This window comes from Nelumbo lutea, chromosome 1, assembly GCF_056320005.1.
Source record: "Nelumbo lutea isolate HS-2025 chromosome 1, American lotus-T2T, whole genome shotgun sequence".
NCBI lineage: Eukaryota > Viridiplantae > Streptophyta > Magnoliopsida > Proteales > Nelumbonaceae > Nelumbo > Nelumbo lutea.
Window position 1 is genome coordinate 6,976,087 of NC_142684.1, and position 19,977 is coordinate 6,996,063.

The 19,977-nt window shown below is 37.9% G+C and overlaps 1 protein-coding gene across 1 annotated transcript in view; it reads right to left on the reverse strand.

Annotated features, from left to right (window-relative positions):
* Positions 1 to 19,977, reverse strand: part of LOC148873365 (3-beta hydroxysteroid dehydrogenase/isomerase family protein) — a 53,231-nt gene that overhangs the window by 9,374 nt on the left and 23,880 nt on the right. Inside the window, exons 7-9 of the mRNA XM_088951883.1 lie at positions 13,195 to 13,393; positions 12,387 to 12,504; positions 12,126 to 12,300 (exon numbers count right to left, since the gene is read on the reverse strand). Of these exons, the coding sequence (XP_088808009.1) occupies positions 12,126 to 12,300; positions 12,387 to 12,504; positions 13,195 to 13,393 (492 nt within the window). The remainder of the gene's footprint in view (positions 1 to 12,125; positions 12,301 to 12,386; positions 12,505 to 13,194; positions 13,394 to 19,977) is intronic.

Below are 19,977 nucleotides of genomic sequence, written 5' to 3' on the forward strand. Positions count from 1 at the left end.
GCAATTATGTCCTCCTCAAGTACAAGAAAGAATAAAAGAGAGTTGTATTACAAAACTCCAAAACCTCTTTATGATCACTTTGGACATTCAGGAGCTGGTCTACATAATGGAATTTTCAGCAATGAAGTTGCATGTTGATGTGAGAACACTAATGTGGACCCCACTAAGGTGGTCCTCACTGTTCGTATGTCAGCAATAAGTTATGACTAAGATTAGTTCTTTATGATAAGATTAGGACTAGTTTTTTACAAGATTAGGATAAGATTAGGATTAGTCTTTTTTCAGCTTATCTTATCTTATCTTGCCATGTAAGCAATTCAGTCCTTTTACAAGTATGATAATACTATGTATATAAATTTAAGAAGGGGGCAGCTGTTTAAACACATCAACCCAACTCTCTTTTATCAAAATCTCTCTCTCTCTCTCTCTCTCTCTCTTCCTCTTTTCTCCCTCTTCTTTTCTTATTTTTTATCTTCTCCTTTTAAGTGTCTATTCAATCCCGAGTGACTACTTGGTATCAGAGCATTTCGATCTAGGGTTTCTCATGTGGAATTAATTCAGCCAACCACATGAGAATTATTTAGGGCTGAATTTTTTTCATTCGACGGATTCTTGGAGATTACAAGAAGTCTTCAGCAACCGTCCAAGGATTGGAAAGTGCTCATTGTAACCAGGAAGAATCAGAGAAGAATTAAGTGATCAAGGTTAGGACTTTGGTCAAGATTGGAGGTGCCAATCAGATTTTTTGGTTTTCTCATCAAGATTGAAGTTGGCGATCAAGAAGATTTTTCTTCGAGATCAGTTCTGTTTCAAAAGTTTCTTGGGTTGATCAGAATCAAGATCAGTTTTGAGCAAACCGAAGTTGGCGATCAGAATTTCAGAAAGATTTTTTTGAATCAAGATCAGGTTTTTTTTTTCTCGGAAATTCCTGGGTAAGGTCTTATTCCTTCTTGTGGACAGCAACAAGGATAGCTTAATTTGTGAGGTACGACTATATAGAACTTTTTTTTCTTTTTCTCTTCTAGGGTTTTAAGAGAAAACCCTGAAATCCAGGATTGTTACTGTGTCTGGATAAGAGATTAGACTTGTTTTTAAGTTTGGCTACTATCTGATTTCTGTTCTCTGATCTTTGTTTTTGGAGTTCTGTACCCAGGCCAATTGTTAGTTTTTTCAGACCTAGTAGGCTGATTGTTACAATAAATAGAAGGTGTTTTTTGCTTAACCCCTAACCAAGAATGGAGTTCAAGCACCAAGGGGAGGGTGTTTTGGGGATTGGTTTAGGTGGCATAATTGAAAACACCAGATTACAACTGTAAAGTTTGATGGTTCAAACTACTTAGAGTGGGCCCAATTAGCCATGATGGCCATTGGGGGAAGAGGAAAACTAAATTATTTGTTGGGAGATGTGAAAGAACCAAATAAAGAGGATCCCACTTATGCTAAGTGGATTCAGGAAAGTTATTTGGTGATGACATGGTTGTGCAATTCCATGCGGCCACACATCAACCGAAATTACTTATGGGCAAAAACAACTAAAGAAATATGGGATGTTGTGAAAGAAACCTACTCTCAGCCCCTTAATGTTGCTAGGGCTTATGAGTTGAAATGTGAGGTTAAAAATCTCAAGCAAGGTGAGAAACAAGTTTCTGTTTATTTTTCAATCTTGAAATCCTTGTGGCATGAAATTAACCACCTTAGCGGGGTCCACATTAGTGTTATCTACATGTACAATCATGGTTTAAAATGTCCACAAAATTCCCAATATTTCTATGACATATTTCCATTTCCATGGGTACCAACACGAAATATTATTGGAACCGACATATTTCCCAATGAAAGCTACAATGCTATGTGGGCTACAAGAGATTGTATTATAACAAAATTGGCAACTACATATGTTGAGCACCAGTTTATTACCCACCTAACAAACATGATTATTGATAACTCTGCATTTTGATGCCTTAAGGGCATCAATTCAGGGGTATTTTCGGCCTTAGAATAGTCAATATGTGCCCTTTTCCTAGTTAAATGCAATGTTGTGGCCTCTAAGGGTCTTTGTGCAAATTCTGGGCAAAACTGGGAAGTTTTCATGGCTGAAATGCAGATCTTGGGAAGTTGATGTAAAGTCCAACTGAGAGAGGGGGTGTTTTTGTGAAAAACTGAAAGCAGAAGGGCACCTCCTAGCTGCTAAACCCAGTTCGGCGCCCCTCCTACTGTATTAGCATGCTCCCCACGCCTTAGCAAAACCTAGGGAACCTTTTAACCCATTCTTTTCACTCTTAATAACCCCTAGCCGCCCCTAACTGCTAAATCCTCACCTTTCATCCCTTCTAATTTCCACCATCCATTCTAGGGAACTCTCTTTTTAGCATTCTAACTCTAGGGAGCCACCTAATTTCTAATCTTCACCATTCAACTTTTAGCTATTAAATCCCAACCCTACATAATATTGGGTGCCCTCTCCTTTTCTTTTCAGCCTTAGGATCACCTTAAAACCATCCTAACCCTTCATTATAGACCTTAGGGCACCCATATTTCTACAAAAACCCAGCTGCCGCCCCCTCTTTCTCTCTAATTCCAGTTATATCCACCATTCTATATAAAAAGGACCCAAGGGGCCCTAGAGAAGGGGCTGGTCAATTCACCCAGTTAACAAGGCTAAGGTTTCTTGATGAATTCAAGGGTTGTAGATGGGGAGGACACCCAGATCTTGTCAAGAGGGGTTCCTGCAAGCTGTTCAACCAATCTGCAACTACCGCCACTAGATCTGATCAACCACTTTTATTTTCTTCATTTTCTTTTCTATTATTTTTATTTCTGCAATCTTTTGGATTTAATTCTTGTTCGTTTCTCTGTTTTGCATATCTGAATTCATTCGATTCAAGGCTAAGGTGTCTTGAGGGGTTCGAGAGTTGTAGAAAGGATAGACGCCCGGTTCTTGTCAGGAGGGGTTTTTGCAAGCTATCTGGCCGATCAGCAACAACCGCCACCAGATCTAGATTCTGGATCATTTTTTATTTTATTTCTTTTATTTATTTTGTTGATTCCCATACATTATTAAATTCAGATTTTTATTAATTGTCTTGTTTAAATTCGAAACATTTAATTTCAGCAATAATAGATTTTATTTTCGTAATTTCTGCCATTTCCGATTGCATTCTCTTGTCCGGATCTAAGTATATATAAATTTTTCCCTCGCTTCCCTGTGGATACGACCCGTTCTCATCCCTTTACTGCATTTATAGTTGTTTGAGAAACGGTAAAAATTATAAATGTTTAAACTGGTGTTCCGGCGGGGTGTTTAACGACGCGCTTTCAGACACACCAAGTTTTTGGCACCGTTGTCGGGGAAAGCACGGAGAAAAATTATTATTTACTTTTTTTGGATCTGTTTCATTATTTCTTTTTTCATTTTATTACTTGATCCGTTATCTCAGTTTAGTTTTTGTTTCTCTTTGATTCTGCAGGAAGGAATAGCGAAAGGTGGGGTACCAGAGCGTTGCGGGACTGTGGGATGGAAGAGAAGAGAAGAGAAAATGGATTGTGTTTCAGGTGTAGTCGTTCCATTTTATTTTTAATTTTCTTATTTTTATTTCCCCACTCTTTTTTTATAGAATAGTTATTTTTGAATTTTTAATTAATTTTTTTTCTAGATCTGATTTATTTATTTTTAGTATTATTTTGCTTCCATTTTGTTTCTAGATCTATTCTTCTTTCTTTATTTTAATTTCTTGTTCGATTTTTTTTTGCTTTATTGGGTTTGTGTTTCTCTTTTATTTCGGATTAAAAAAACAATTTTATTTCGTTTATTTTATTTTATTTTATTTCTTGCAACATATATTTCTTTTGTTTATTTTATTTTATTTTCAGTTTAAATTTTAGATTCGTTTTTTTCTTTTACTTCAGATAAAAAACAATAAAAAAAGAAATAAAAAATTTTTCGTTTATTTTATTTATTTTTGCAGCGTATTTTTCTTTTGTTAATTTTATTTTCGTATTAATTTTTAGATTTGTGTTTTTCTTTTATAAAAAAAAAACGAAAAAATATAAATAAAATAATTTTCAGCATAATTTTTTTTCTTTTGTTTATTTTTATTTTCGGTTTAATTTTTTAGATTTGTATTTTTTTCTTTTTTTATCTATTTCTTGCATAATTTTCTTTTTGATCATTTTATTTTCAGTTTAATTTTTAGATTTGCAATTAGTTTGTTAGGATTTATTTTTGGTAGTTGTTAATTCTGTTTAGCATTGTTAGAGTACTCGAGTCAAGGGTATTTTGGTCATTCGGGTTTATCTTCTTGGAAGTGAAAGGTCAATTGTATCGGAGTTTAAGTTATGTGTCCCATCTTATATGAGGGACAAAATTGTCTTTCTAGTCTGGACGAACATTCTTCTCCTTCTCTCTTTTCTTTCTTCTTCCTTCTTCTCTACTTTGACCTAGAATCAACTAGGGTTTATTCACATGGTATCAGAGCTATAAGGTCGTATCCTTATTTCTTTCTTGTTGTTGTTCTCTTTCTGGGTTCGCCCACCAACTTTCACAGTCGTCTTCTTCTTTTTCGATTGACCTGAGTGGAGGTTCGATAAGGGGCTGAAAAGGAGTTGTCGTTTTGTGGGTCTGGAGGTGAGAATGCCTCCAGTCGTTGCTGTGGTGGTCGTTGAAGTGGTTTACTAAACCCTCTATTCAGTATTGAAGAAGGCTGAATGTGGACAGGTATGAACACTACTGTTGTTTGTCCAAGTAAAGGATTGTGAATGTTTTCTTGTTGCTTCAAAAGTTGGTTGTGGTGATGCTCGATGTGACTGATATGCATTTCAGTCGTATTCCTCTGCATTTCAGCAGTAGATCGGTGGTGGTTGTGTCGTGGTTGTGTCCTAGACCTTGTGTGTAATCAGTTCTGCAGTGTGCAGCCCAAGTGTTTGATGTGAAGATTGAGTGGTTTCAGTCTTAGTGTGTGGTGGTGAATGGTTTTGCAGTGTGCAGACCAGGTGTTTGATGTGAAGATTGAGTGGTTTCAGCCTTAGTGTGTGGTGTGTAATGTGTATTTAAAGCTGGGGTTGGTGGTGCTATAAGTGAGATAAGCCATGTGAAAGAGTGTGTGGTTGTGTTGTATACTTGAAGGTGATGGAGATGGATTCTTCCGTAGATGGGAATGACAACAAAACCAGCATCATGCTTTCTTCAGATTATATAAGTGTTCAAATGACATCCATCAAGTTGAATGGTGAGAACTATGTACCGTGGGCAAAATTTGTGGAGGTGTTGTTGAAGGCCAAGAGGAAAGTAAAACATGTGAGGGAGGAGAAACCTTCATCTAATTCTCCTGGGTTCAGTGATTGGGAACAAAATGATGCACAAATAATGACATGGCTTTGGAACAACATGGAACTAAAGATTAGTGTGAACTTCATGTTCCTAGATACAGCCAAAGAGATCTGGGATCATGCAAAAAAGTTGTACTTTGGACAAGACAACACAACTAGGGTGTATCATTTATACCAAGAGTACTTCAATTTGAAGCAAGGAAGTCAAAGCTTAGAGGAGTATTATGCAAGTTTGAGGAACATCCGCAATGAGCTAAATGTGTATCACCCTCTAACATCAGATGTCTAGATCCAACAAAAGCAACGTGAACAACTTGATGTGACTAGGTTTCTTGTGGGGTTGAAGGCTGAGTATGAGCCTGTCAGAGCACAGATATTGAGGGGATCAGCTCTCCCTTCACTTGAAGAAGTTTTTGCCCATCTTAAAAGGACATCCATTGAGCCGGTGGAACATTCTTCCTTCTCTGATAGATCTGGTTTGGTAGTGACTAAAGGGAGTGGTCGTGGAAGTAGAAGTGGTGGTGGCAGCAGTGGCCCTCCAAGCAACCGTGGTGGACACATGTTTAACCGAGCTAGTGGCTGGACTGGAAGCCGAGAGTCAGGGGGAGGCCGTGGAAGAGGAAGGAGTAATGCTCAGAGAAAATGTACACATTGTGGCTTAGAGGGGCACACAATTAATTTTTGCTATGATTTGCGTGGTCCACCCAACACTTGGGTTAACCACGCTACATCTAAGAGTAGTAGCACAATTACTGAAAGCCAGCAAACTGCCCCAACCCCCTCCACACCCACTTGTGCTTCCGGGTAGGAAATGGTGAGTGTACCACGAGCAGTATATGAGCAGTTCCTTCAAACATCTCAGCAGAACACAACTACACTTGCCCATTCAGGTATAGCTTGCTTAGCTTCCAAAGCCTCACCCTAGATCATTGATTCCGGAGCCTCGAACCATATGTTTGGGACTCTTGATGTATTTTCTTCCCTTTCTCACTCCACATCTCAGTCAGTTACTCTTGCTAATGGTTCTACATCTCCTATTTGTGGTGTTGGTGATATTGATTTCTCCTCCTTGTCTTTAGCATCTGTTTTATATGTTCCTAAGTTCCCGTTTAATCTTATGTCTATTAGCAGATTAACCAAGTCCCTTAATTGTTCTGTAACCTTCTATCATTCTTCTTGTGTGTTTCAGGATCTCAAGACGGGGAAGAAGATTGGTGGAGGGCATGAAGCAGGTGGTTTGTATTACCTTGATGGTGGTGGCCCCCTAGTGGCTTTTCAGTCGTCTCTTACTCCTCTCCAATGGCACTACAGACTCGGTCATCCCTATCTCAAGGCTTTGAAGCTACTAGTTCCTTCTTTGAGTCATCTTTCATCGTTAGATTGTGAGTCATGTCAGTTAGGAAAACATCATCGAGTCTCATTTAGTCCAAGAATTGATAGTCGTGTCTCTAGTCCTTTTGCTTTAGTTCATTCTGATGTATGAGGTCCAGTTAAAGTTGTGTCATACAATGGGTTTAAGTACTTTGTAATCTTTGTTGACGACTTTTCAAGGATGACATGGATCTACCTTATGAAAGACCGTAGTGAATTGTTCTCTATTTTTCAGAAATTTCATGCTGAAATACGGACTCAATTTGGTGTTCTTATGAAAATACTTCGCTCCGATAATGCCAAAGAATACATCTCCTCACCATTTCAGCAATACCTAGAACATCATGGAATAATTCATCAAACTTCTTGTGCCTACACCCCACAACAAAACGGTGTAGCTGAACAGAAAAATAGACATCTTCTTGAAACTGCTCGGTCCTTGATGATCAATATGCATGCCCCAAAACATTTTTGGAGTAATGCTGTTCTTACATCCTGTTTTTTGATAAATCGGATGCCCATGTCAATCCTTGGAAGTCAATCCCCTTTCTCCGTGTTGCTTCCCACTTTGTCTCCATTTTCTCTCACCCCAAGAGTCTTTGGTTGTGTTTGTTTTGTTCAACACTTGGGGCCTAGAGTAGACAAGCTAGATGCTCGAGCTACGAAGTGTATTTTTCTTGGCTACTTGAGGACTCAGAAAGGGTATGTGTTATAACCCAAAATTTCATAAATCGTTTGTGTGCTCTGATGTCACCTTCTTTGAATCAGTTCCTTTTTTCTCAGATGTCGGGGTTTCTTCTTTTCCCTCTGTGGTTTCTCTTCCTGTACCGGTTATGGACCCTCTCCCCATAGCTCCCATTCCTACTGCAGATGCACATCATATGCCTGTTACTACAGAGAGGCCGCCAATTACTCAAGTGTATACCTGCAGAAGTGCTTCGACTCCTCCTCCACTTCAGCACCTGTCGACAGATCCTGCTATTACCCCTTCTCCCTCATATCATGATCTTCCTATTGCTTTGCGAAAAAGTAAACATACTTGTACTTCTCATCCCATTTCAGACTATGGTGGAGGCAAGCCATGGAAGAAGAACTCTCTGCTCTACAACATAACCACACGTGGGAACTCACCACCCTTCCTCCTAATAAGCACACTGTTGGGTGTAAATGGGTCTCTACAGTGAAGCATCTTCCTGATGGCAGTGTGGAACGATTGAAGGCACGGTTAGTGGCCAAGGGCTATTCTCAGTTATATGGTGTGGATTATATGGAGACATTCTCTCTTGTGGCTAAAATTGGTTCAGTTCGGGTGTTAATCTCATTATTTGCTATGTATGATTGGCCTCTTGTGCAACTTGACATAAAAAATGTCTTCCCACATGGTGATCTTATTGAGGAGGTGTATATGGAGCAACCACCAGGGTTTGTTGCTCAAGAGGAGGCTGGTAAGGTGTGCAGGCTCAAAAAGGCAATCTATGGACTGAAACAATCTCCACGTGCATAGTTTGGCAGGTTCAGTGAAGTGGTGAAGGCCTTTGGGATGAAACAATGTCAAGTTGATCATTCTATGTTCATCTATAACTCAAAGGATGGAACAATCTTGCTAGTCGTGTATGTAGATGATATTGTCATAACTGGAAGTGACAATGGCATTGACAAGCTGAAAAAATTCTTACAGGACCACTTCAATACGAAAGATCTGGGGAAGCTAAAGTATTTCCTAAGGATTGAGGTTGCAAGGTCAAAACAGGGGATCAACCTATGTCAGAGAAAATATGTTCTTGATCTACTTGAAGAAACAAGGTTATTAGGTACTAAACTAGTAGAGACTCCTATGGAACTCAATGCCAAGTTAAGTGTGGATGCCGGTGAAGAGTTTGATGATCCTGGAAGATACAGAAGGTTGGTGGGAAAGTTGAACTATCTGACCATTACCCGACCAGATATATCATTTGCTGTGAGTGTGGTGAGTCAGTTTATGCAACATCCCCGGGTTCCTCACTGGGAAGTTGTTCTAAGAATTGTTAGGTACCTAAAGGGTGCTCCAGGTCGTGGTTTGTTATACCAAAAGGGGGGAACTCTTGAGATAGTAGGATACACAGATGCTGACTGGGCTGGCTCTATATCAGACAGGAGGTCAACCACAGGGTAATTGTACCTTCCTGAGTGGCAATTTTGTAACTTGGAAGAGCAAGAAGCAAACAGTGATAGCAAGAAGTAGTGCAGAAGCAGAGTACAGGGCTATGGCCCATACCACATGTGAACTAGTATGGATGAAGAACTTACTACAGGAGATGGGGTTCTCAATTGACAAACCCATGACACTGTACTATGATAACCAAGCTGCTGTTCACATCTCATCCAATCCCGTCTTCCATGAAAGAACTAAACATATTAAGGTGGATTGTCACTTTGTGAGAGAGAAAGTGATAAGTGGGGTAATTACTACATCTCATGTAAGCTCAGGAAATCGAAGGGCAGATCTCTTCACAAAGGGATTGTCTCGGGGAAGAATAGATTACATTTGTAACAAGTTGGGACTATACGATATATACTCTCCAACTTGAGGGGGAGTGTTAGAATACTCGAGTTAGGGGTATTTTGGTCATTCTAGTTTATCTTCTTGGAAGTGAAAGGTCTATTGTATCTGAGTTTAAGTTGTGTCCCATCTTATATGAGGGACAAAATGATAGGACACAACTGTCTTTCTCGTAACTCCAAGTTTTATGAATAAAATCCAAGTTGGTCGGCTAGGAGAGTGATTTTTCACATTCTCTCTTCTAGTCTGGCTGAACATTCTTCTCCTTCTTTCTCTTTTCTTTCTTCTTCCTTCTTCTCCACTTTGACCTAGAATCAACTAGGGTTTATTCACAAGCACAATTAATTGTTGTTTTATTTTCTGTTTGCAATTATTACTTGTTGCTTTATTTAATTTCTTTTCTTTTAGTTGTTTAATTGAATAATTAATTGTTAAATAGGAAATTGTTGAAATTTTCGAATTTGAGTTTAAATTTCAAATCTGAATTTAGATTTAAATTTTAATTTGAATCTGAATTTCAAATATCGAAATTTAAATTTAAAATTTTCGAATTCCAAAAAAATTAATTTTTTTTTTCCGAATTTGAGTTTAAATTTCAAATCTGAATTTAAATTTGAATCTGAGTCTGAATTTGAATTTCAAATTTCGGAATTTAAATTATAAATTTTCGAATTCAAAAATAAAAAAAAATTAAAGAATATAAAAATAAAAAAATATATATTAAAAAAAATAATTTATATTTTAAAAGTTTTAAATTTGCATTCCAACATCTAGGATTAGATATGTTTTAGAACATGCATCATATAGGAGAAGGGGTTGGTCAATTCACCCAGTTAACAAGGCTAAGGTTTTTTGATGAGTTCAAGGGTTGTAGAAGGGGAGGACGCCCAGATCTTGTCAGGAGAGGTTCTTGCAAGTTGTTCAACCATTCTGCAACTACCACCATTGGATCTGATCAACCACTCTTATTTTCTTCATTTTTTTCTGTTATTTTTATTTTTGCAATTTTTGGGATTTAATTCTTGTTCGTTTCTCTGTTTTGCAGATCTGAATTCATTCAGTTCAAGGGTAATGTGTCTCGAGGGGTTTGAGGGTTGTAGAAAGGATAGACGCCTGGTTCTTGTCAGGAGGGGTTTCTGCAAGCTATCTAGCCGGTCAGCAACTACCGCCACCAGATCCGGATTTTGGGTCGTTTTTTTTTTATTTCTTTTATTTCCTTTGTTGATTCCCATACTTTATTAAATTCTGATTTTTATTTATTGTCTTGCTTAAATTCGAAACATTTAATTTCAGCAATAATAGATTTTATTTTCGTATTTTCTGCCATTTCCGATTGCATTCTCTTGTCTGGATATATTAATTTTTCCCTCGCTTCCCTGTGGATACGACCTGTTCTCATCCCTTTACTGCATTAGTAGTTGTTTGGATTGCATTCTCTTGTTTGGATCTAAGTACGTATTAATTTTTCCCTTGCTTCCCTGTGGATACAACCTGTTATCATCCCTTTACTGCATTAGTAGTTGTTTGGATTGCATTCTCTTGTTTGGATCTAAGTACGTATTAACTTTTTCCTCGCTTCCCTGTGGATACGACCTGTTCTCATCCCTTTACTGCATTAGTAGTTGTTTGAGAAACGGTAAAATTATAAATGTTTAAACTGGTGTTCCAGGGTGTTTAACGATGCACTTTCGGACACACCAATTATCACTGACATTCTTTTCAAAGACAATTAAATCTTAGCTTTTATTTATAATAAACTATTTGGTCGATCTATTAGAACTATTTGCACCTTTTTTGAGTTTATATTTTGTTTGAACTCACTCTATCATGTTGTTTTGATGACTTGGATCAAGATAATAAGTTAAAAGGGTCTACCTATGCATCTTTTATCGCTACATAAAATAGCATTCTATATTTTTGCCTATTTCATGATGTTTTTCACCATGTTTATAATTTTTACAATACATCCATATTATGTTTCCAACATTTCCAATATATTTCCCATATTCTTTTGCTCTAGATTTTTAATGCCTCTTTCTGCATACGTTCTTCATGTAGGAACAGGCATAAATAGACATATTTCCTATATTTGAATGACTGGTATTTCCACCGACACCGACAAGTTCTTCATTTGATCGGATTTATATTAAGACTAGAGAATCTTCTAAGTGACTAATGTTAGGAAAATAAAGGCCATATGGAAGGGCTTTAGTTTTTCTGTGTTAAAGGTTTCCTAGATAGGTTAATTGTGCAAGATCCCTATACAATCCAACATATTTCTGCCATATAGTATAATGTGTGTGATCCAAACTGCTAATCAGATAGGAGACCCTTTGGATAAACCATGTGTTTATCAGATAGGATTATATAAACAATGCTTCCATAGATAAAGAAAAGGAAAACTTATCTATATTTTTTTATCTAAATAATCAGATAAGGTAATAGAATACATTAAATAGGTTAATTGCATGGTGGCATTTTAAAAATAAGAGTGCAACTTCAACGGGCTCAGCTTTGACTTGTCAAAATTCGAATGGGTCCAGCCCGAAGGCCCAAGCCTGAAGCAGTGTAAAATGCTAACTCGGGCCAGCCCGAGTTACACCCCTACTTAAAAACAGTTGATTACTTTCTTTTCCTGACTCAAGGTAACTAATGAATGCTAAGAGGAACATATGCCCCAAATTAATTGAGTCAATTATAAAAAGAATCATCATAAAATATCCCATTTTTTTTCATTTATGTGAATGGAAATTCACAATAATTATGTGTTACTATGTTGTACCATTGAAGATTTTGTGGCAGCAGAAGGCATAGCATACAACCTTATCATGATAAAATACAGGCAAGCTAAAAACATACTAGAATGTAGCAGGGAGGTGCCGATACCTACATTCTTGATGGTAGAAAGCCAATACTGAAAAGGATGGCTATGCCTACTAGAAGAAGCCTGGCGGTGGATGAGATAAAAGTTCTTCCAGAAAGGATATACCAGTGAAATAATAGAGATGAAGCAAGAAAACAAGAAAATGTTTTCTTCTCATCTCTCCATAAAAGAATGTCAGCAACTGCAAAAAGGATAATATTAACATCATGCTCTAAAAGGAAAACAGAGAATTGCCACCACCAAATGTACTAAGAATGTGAATCCTACCTCTTCCACTGCCGAGCATTATATTTGCTTTAGATGGTTCAGTAGAGTTTCGGAATCTCATGGAAGGTGAAGCTTCTTCTAAATGAGAGAATGATTCAATGGTTAATGTAACACCTTCCTGTATATCCAGTAATTAACCATCCGAGGCACAGGTAAAACTTCAGCATAGGTTTGACATGCTTTTACTAGTTTTGCTATAAAATATTGACAAGGACAGCCACTCAAAAAATCTCGAAGTAAGAAGATGTTGTGTCCCAGAAGTAGCCAATTTCATGTTGTTAACTATCCAACCATATCTTCTTTTATGTGGTCATAAAAGAGAACTAAATAAATTCCGTAAACAAGGAAATGCATAGATGACAACTGCTTGATCAATTTATGGCAGATAAAGGGAGACGACAGTTCACCTTGATGTGAGCATCCTCACTTACCAGCAGGTGAAAATAATTATGAAACTAGGTTTGCATAAGTGATGATAACTTTAATTGCAAATGTGCAAGTCATCAAAGAATTTTGATATAGCAAAAAAGAAAAAATTATTAATCCCTGATGAATTCAAAGGAATTTACAAGATTGATTTGACAGAAGAACAAAAGGAATCTCCACTTAAATTTTCAAAATACACATGAATAATTATAATAATTCATGAAAATAAAATGTCTTGTACATCAATCAATCTTCAGCTCCCATATTACTGAAGAATGCATAGATGAGGTGAGAGAACAATCCCATATAGGAGAACAAAAATAATAATGAAAGAACCCATTATCAGCAAGGAAATGCCTATGACATAAATAGTAAGACTTACTTCTAATGATATAATTGGTGAGTATCCAATATGGTTTTGAGCTACAGAACAGTTGAATGTCTTTGTGTGTGAGAGCAGGTGAACATTCACAGGAGTCAGTAAGGAAAGGAGATCTCCTTCATACCCCAACTTCTTGTGCACCCATCTGACAAGAACAAAAAAGAAGGAAACCATCCTAGCAGGAAGTTGGACTGTTGGCCTGCCATGGAAAACAAATAGCAGCACGATTTCAGGGAGTCCATATATAAGATGCAATCTAAATAACAATATGATAATAAATGTGTCTAGGATTCAGAATGCGGAAGCAGAACAGGTTTGGGGCTCAATCCTCAGAGTACCAATGAAGTCAGCCAGCACCTTCAAGAAAATGGCACAAGTCTACGACTTCAAAGATAACATAAGAACAGCAGAATGGGATGGAGATAAGAAAAAACAAGAAGGAAAAAAGAAAGGACCTCACCCACCTACTGAAAAACCTACTCAGAATTCTTCCCCAAGAAGACCCCAAGACTATGAAGCCAATAGTTAACAATATAAAACTAGGGAAAAGGGGAATTTAACTTGGGTGGGCTTTTTTTTCACAGCTTTATACTTCATTTTTGGCTATATACTCTGACTTAGAAAGCTAAATAAAAGAAAATTACATAGAAATATTAAAATATGCATATTTATGCATAATGTACATCATGTCCATGACTTGTGTGCATCAGTATGAGCTGAATACTATACATAATGTAAACAAGTTACATAAAATTATAAATAGAGGCTTGACTGATTGGGAGAACGGATCTCTCAAATGTGATTGCTGTCTGCCTTATCCCAACTATATGGTGTTGGCTACATGAATCCTGTTTCAGCAATCCATCCTATTTAAAACCATATCTACCGCTAAATTATTAGTGTTTAAATCATTTCTTACTACTTCTACCATGTCCTTTGTGGTCTACCCCTAGCTCTTCTAGCCCCTTCCACTTGTAACAAATTACTTATTTTTCCTTACTATGTATAAAATATGATCTTGTACATTGCATTGGAAAAGGAATACTAATATTATCAAGACCATCCATTCATCCTCTTTTATTTTTGATGAATGAAGATAATTTATTAGTTCAGAAAAAAGGCAATACAGGAAACCCAAGAAGAGGCATGAGCTGTTACCTCTTAAAAATATATATATATATTACATCAAATTAAAACAGAAATACCCAAAAGTAAAATTACAGAACAGCCCAAAGTAAATTTTCCCTTGTGGCCCTCTGCTTAGCTAACTCATCCGCTAAAGTATTTGCTGATCTTCCCACCCAAAGAGAGGTAATAGTCATGTTTCTTGTAAGCCAGTTGACTTCCCTCAATAAATCTCTGTGTCGCCACATGACTGAAGCTGGGCCTGTCAGCCATCCCACAACAATCTGAGAGTCTCCTTCCACTACCAGGTGCTGAACTCCTAATTGTTCTGCAATCTGAATACCTTGTACCGCCGCTAAAATCTCAGCTCTATTAGAGTGTCCTATTCCCACGCGGCCTGAAAACAAGGCTAAGATGTTGCTCTCCGTATCTCTCAGCACCCCTCCTATCCCTGATGGGCCTAGGTTTCCTTGGCTGCTGCCATCAAAGTTCAGCTTTACCCATCCTTCGGGCGGGGGGATCCAAACAGCAGATTCCCTGTCCTTCCTTGTATGGCCATTAGCTACCGCTCTCCAATGTCTCCAAATATCGTCAGTCCATAATTCTCAACCAATGAATGGTCCTAGTCAAGATACAATCCTCAACAGCCTTGTTAGAGTCGACAGTACAGGAGTATTTTGTATGGCTGAATGCTTCTTTCCTTTTCTTTGAATATTCTTGCATTCCTCTCTTCCCAGATTGTCCACAATGCAGCTGCTCTAATACATCTCCACATCAATTTTCCCTTTTTTGTAGGCCATACAAGAAAGGAAGGATCAAACAGCTGACTTAAGTCTGTGGACAGATTCCACCTGCACCCAAACAAAGAAAAAATCCAAATCCAAATAGCACTAGAAAAGGAACAAGATACAAGTGGGAAAAATCCTCACCACTAGCCCTACAAAGTACACACCAGTTAGAAAAGGATCAAACAGCTGACTTAAGTCTGTGGACAGATTCCACCTGCACCCAAACAAAGAAAAAGTCCAAATCCAAATAGCACTAGAAAAGGAACAAGATACAAGTAATTGGGAACAATCCTCACCACTAGCCCTACAAAGTACACACCAGTTAGGGGACAAACACATGAAATGCCTTTTCTTCTGCAAGCAATCCAAAGCATTAATCTTTCTATAAAACACCTCCCAACAGAAAATAACAAATTTAGGTGGAACAGGTCTAGACCAAATCTCCTTGGTTGGAAAACCCCACTGCTTCTGGGAAGAGCATAGGGACCTAAAGAAGGAAGCACAAAAAAAGTAACCTTTTGGATGAGGGGACCATAATCTCACATCCACAGTAAGAGGGTCCAAAAAGACACTGCCAAGAAGAGACAACAGATCTGAAACACTGTTAAGTTCATCATTCCCTCAAACCTCTCCAAAAGCCAAAGTCCCAACTTAAGGACGAGGGTGAATTAGGAGATGGGAGAAAATGAGAGATAGCTTTTTCCTTGTAAAGGGAAATAGAATAAGAAGATGGGAATTGGTCCTTAAGAGCAATAGTACCCACCCAAGTGTCTTCCCAAAATAAAACAAAGTTACTGGAATTGAAATCATACCTGACAAAGTTGAGAAATTGAGGGAGGATACTCGGATTGCTTTCCAAGGAGATGCTGACGTTGCTTGACGTGATACACACACATCCCATCCATTTTCCAATCTGCCATGTTACTAGCTATCACTTCATGCCACAACCTCTCCCTTTCTCTAGGCCACCTCCACAACCATTTTCCTAATAGGGCTTTATTCTTGAGAGTTAACCTTCCTAACCCCAATCCACCTTCCTCTTTGCTCCTACAAACTATTTCCCAATTGATTAGATGATCTTTCTTTTCCTCCCCTGGCTCCCAAAGAAAAGTTCTCAATAATCTCTCCAGTTTCTTAACCTCCCTATTAGCAATCCTAAAAATTGGACAAAAAATAGACCTAAGTACTGCAAGTGTGGCTCTCAATAAAGTCAACCTACCCCCTATAGAGATATAGTTCCTTTTCCAACAAGCTAATCTTTTCTCAAACTTTTCCAAAACTGGGGTCCAAAAACTACTCTCTTTTGGGTTAGCCCCTAGAGGGAGACCTAGGTACTGCAAGGGCCAAGAAGAAACGGGACAACCTAGAGAATTTGCCACAGACTAAAGAATCCCCTCATTCATATTGACACCTACCACACAACTCTTATCCAAGTTTATCTTCAAATTGGAGACCTTCTCAAAGTGTTGTACCAAAGTTCCAAGGTTCCTCACTTTTTGCCCATCACCTCCTTCACAAAATATTATGATATCGTCAGCAAACTATAGATGGGTTACCCGAACACTGTTCCTTCCTATCCTCCAGCCACTCACTTCCTCTTCCCTATTTGCCTTAGAGATTAATCTACTGAAAACATCTGCAACTAAGGTAAAAAGAAATGGGGAGAGTGGGTCACCTTGTCTAAGGCCTCTACAAGCTGGAAAAAAGTCTTTGATCACCCCATTAACAAGACTGAGTAATGGTAGGAGCTAATACAGTCCTTTACCCAGTTGCACCATCTATCTCCAAAACCACAACACCCAAGGACATCTAGTAAAAACTCCAATCCACTAGATCATAAGCCTTCTTTAAGTCTAGCTTACACACAAAACCTTGATTCCCCGACTTTCTCATGTCCTCCACACACTCATTTGCTATTAAGATCTGATCACTTATTTGCCTTCCCTGCATAAAAGCACCTTATGCTTGACTAATGATGGATGGTAGTACTACTCGAATTCTCATAGATAACACTGTAGCCAGGATTTTATAGATGCTTGTCACCAAACTAATTGGCCTATAATCCTTAGGGTCCTTTACATCTATCTTCTTTGGGATTAGGGCTAAGAAAGTTGCATTAACTCCAAGGCTTACCTTTTTTTTTTATCTGCAAATTCCTGAAACACCCCAACAAGATCTTCTGTAACCACATCCCAACAATCCTGACAAAAAGCCATTGTGAAGCCATCTAGACTAGGTGCTTTGGATCTATCCATTGAAAACACCGCATGTCTGATCTCTTCTTCAGTAATATCCCTTTCTAACCAATTTACTTGTTCTTCAGATATCCTATTCCAATCCAAATCTTCCGATGTTGGCCTATTATTCAATGGTTTCCTATAGATTGATTTGAAATGATCCACAAACAATCTTGCTATCTCATCTTGATTTGTTACTTCCTCCCCATTCACCTCTAACTTAGCCACGAAAATTTTTCTTCTCCTCCCATTAGCCAACGCATGGAAAAAATTTGTGTTAAATTTGTGTTCCCATCCCCTTCCTTAATCCATTTGTGTCTTGACTTTTGTCTCCAAGAAATTTCCTCTCTCAGAAGACCTCTTCCAAATCCTTCTTTAAGTTTATTCTCAAAACCCTTTCTTACTCACTCATCATCCTTTGGGCTTCTTTGGAATCTAATTCCTCGATCCTAAACAACAAATTATTTTTTTGCTCCTCTTTTCTCCCAAATTGTTCCCTGTTCCACTCCTTAATTTTGGATCTCAACCTTTTCAGCTTTTTGTGGAATCTCACTCTCTTCCACTTCACCCCTCTTAAATCTTCTCTCCACTCTCCAATCAAGTGCACAAAATCCAGGTGAGTTAACCACATATTCTCAAATCTAAATGGCCGTGGACCAGAGGCTATTGTTTTCGGACTTAACTGGACCAGAGTTCATTCATCCTCTTTCTTCTATTTCAGATCTCTTTCTTTATGTTTTTAGGAAACATTGAGAGGTGATTCAGATGCGCTTGCTTCTCACTATTCCCTCTCTATGATTTCCTCCTTCCTAAGTGATGTGATGGTGAATTGATATGCTTTTTTTTTCTATTTGTTTAAATACAAATAGGAATTGCGAATATTTGGTGTGATACGTTGTCTGTGTCTCGGCGATACTAGAAAAGAGTGACATACATGCAGTCTGTGATTAGTGAAAGTGTTGTTTGGTCAGTTCTTTAACCAGTTATATGACCCACCACTGTCAAGAGGTGCTGTTTGTAAGTTCACACTGGTGTTTACATGCTGAAAAATGGCCATTTTTGTGATCATTTAGGAAAGTGGTGAGCGACACATATTAATGCAATAAATTTCTGCTGCTGATAAAAAATGTGGCAAGTGAAAATAGATTCTAAATCCACTGCTATGTTGTCTTCTGGCTTTTTATCCATTCAAACGACTTTGATCAAGTTGAATAGGAGCAATTATGTTGTATGGATGGAATCTATTGAAGTTTTTTTCTAACGGGCAAGGGAAAAGTTAAATATTTTGACTGATTAAGAAAGCAGAATCTAGTAATTTTATTTATTATGATTGGGCACAAGAGGATGTCCAAATTAAAACATGGTTGTGAAATTCCATGGAACATAAAATCAGCAGCATTTTGATCTTCTTAGTTACTAGTATATGGCATCAAGTGAAGAAAATGTATTTTGAGAGCAATCATATTCCTTGCATATGCCAGTTTACAGTAGCCAATGTTTCTTTTGGAAAGTCGCTTTGGATATAAACATAATAACCTGATGGGGTGCTCTCTTAGGTGTATATATTTTATTTATGTGCTGAAGTAAGCTTTTGGGTATAAATGAAGGGATATTTTTTTGATGAATATAGAAATAAGACTATTTCCTTATTATTTTTATGAGGTTGGTTTCCTAATAATGGTAATGTGCAAAGTTAGAACCATTGTCTTTTGAGAATGGAGAAGGTCGTTTTATTTTCTTCTCTTTGCATGTCTTTAATTCAAAGAAAGACAAAGCCAAAACTTCAATGGACTTATAGACCAATAAATTCATTCAGAAGTATATAAAATATCATGGCTAAAGTTCTTGTGTACTTAGGGGTGCAACTTGGGCAGACCCAACCCGAGTTTTTGCACGGGTCGGGCCCGAGTTTTCAGGCGGTGGGCTGGACCTGGACCAGAAAACTTGGGCCTGACCTAAATGTAGGTTGAGGCCTCGGGTAGCCTGAGCCCAACATGTGCCTGGCTCAACCCAACCAAGAACTGACCCAACTTGAGCCCACTCAAACAGTATACATGTGTACATGTATGAAATATGTATTTTTATATTTATATATGAAATTTGTACATATTATCAATCAATTCTACTCTTAAATTGAACATAAAGATGGCACTATAAAACTATATACATAAATTATTTTAGACCAAAACAACCTGAACCGGAGCTCAGCCTGATTATGTTGGGTTAGGTTGGGACTGGGTTGATAAACTTGGGCTTGACATTGGATTGGGCCAGGCCCGAGCCCAAGGCTTCCACCATTAGAGTTGGGGCTTGGGTTGATCTTTGACCTGACCCAACCTGCCCAAGTTGACCTCTAATTAGTAGGTAATAATAGTGTATGTGTGTGTTTTTGGTTTGTAGGAACTGTATAAGTTTTATTTCACTAAAAATATGGTAAACTAAAACCAATATTGTAAGACTCGGACCGGACCGATTTTTTCAGATTTCTGAAAAAACTGGTGGAACCTTTGAAAACCAGCTAGGTTTCAACAACCCAGCCTATTTTCTTGACCTGCCCAAGTCACTAAGGTGGTGTTCGGAACCATGGTCATTTTGTGGATGGCCCGTTTCAGTCCACGCTATGGGATGGCAAT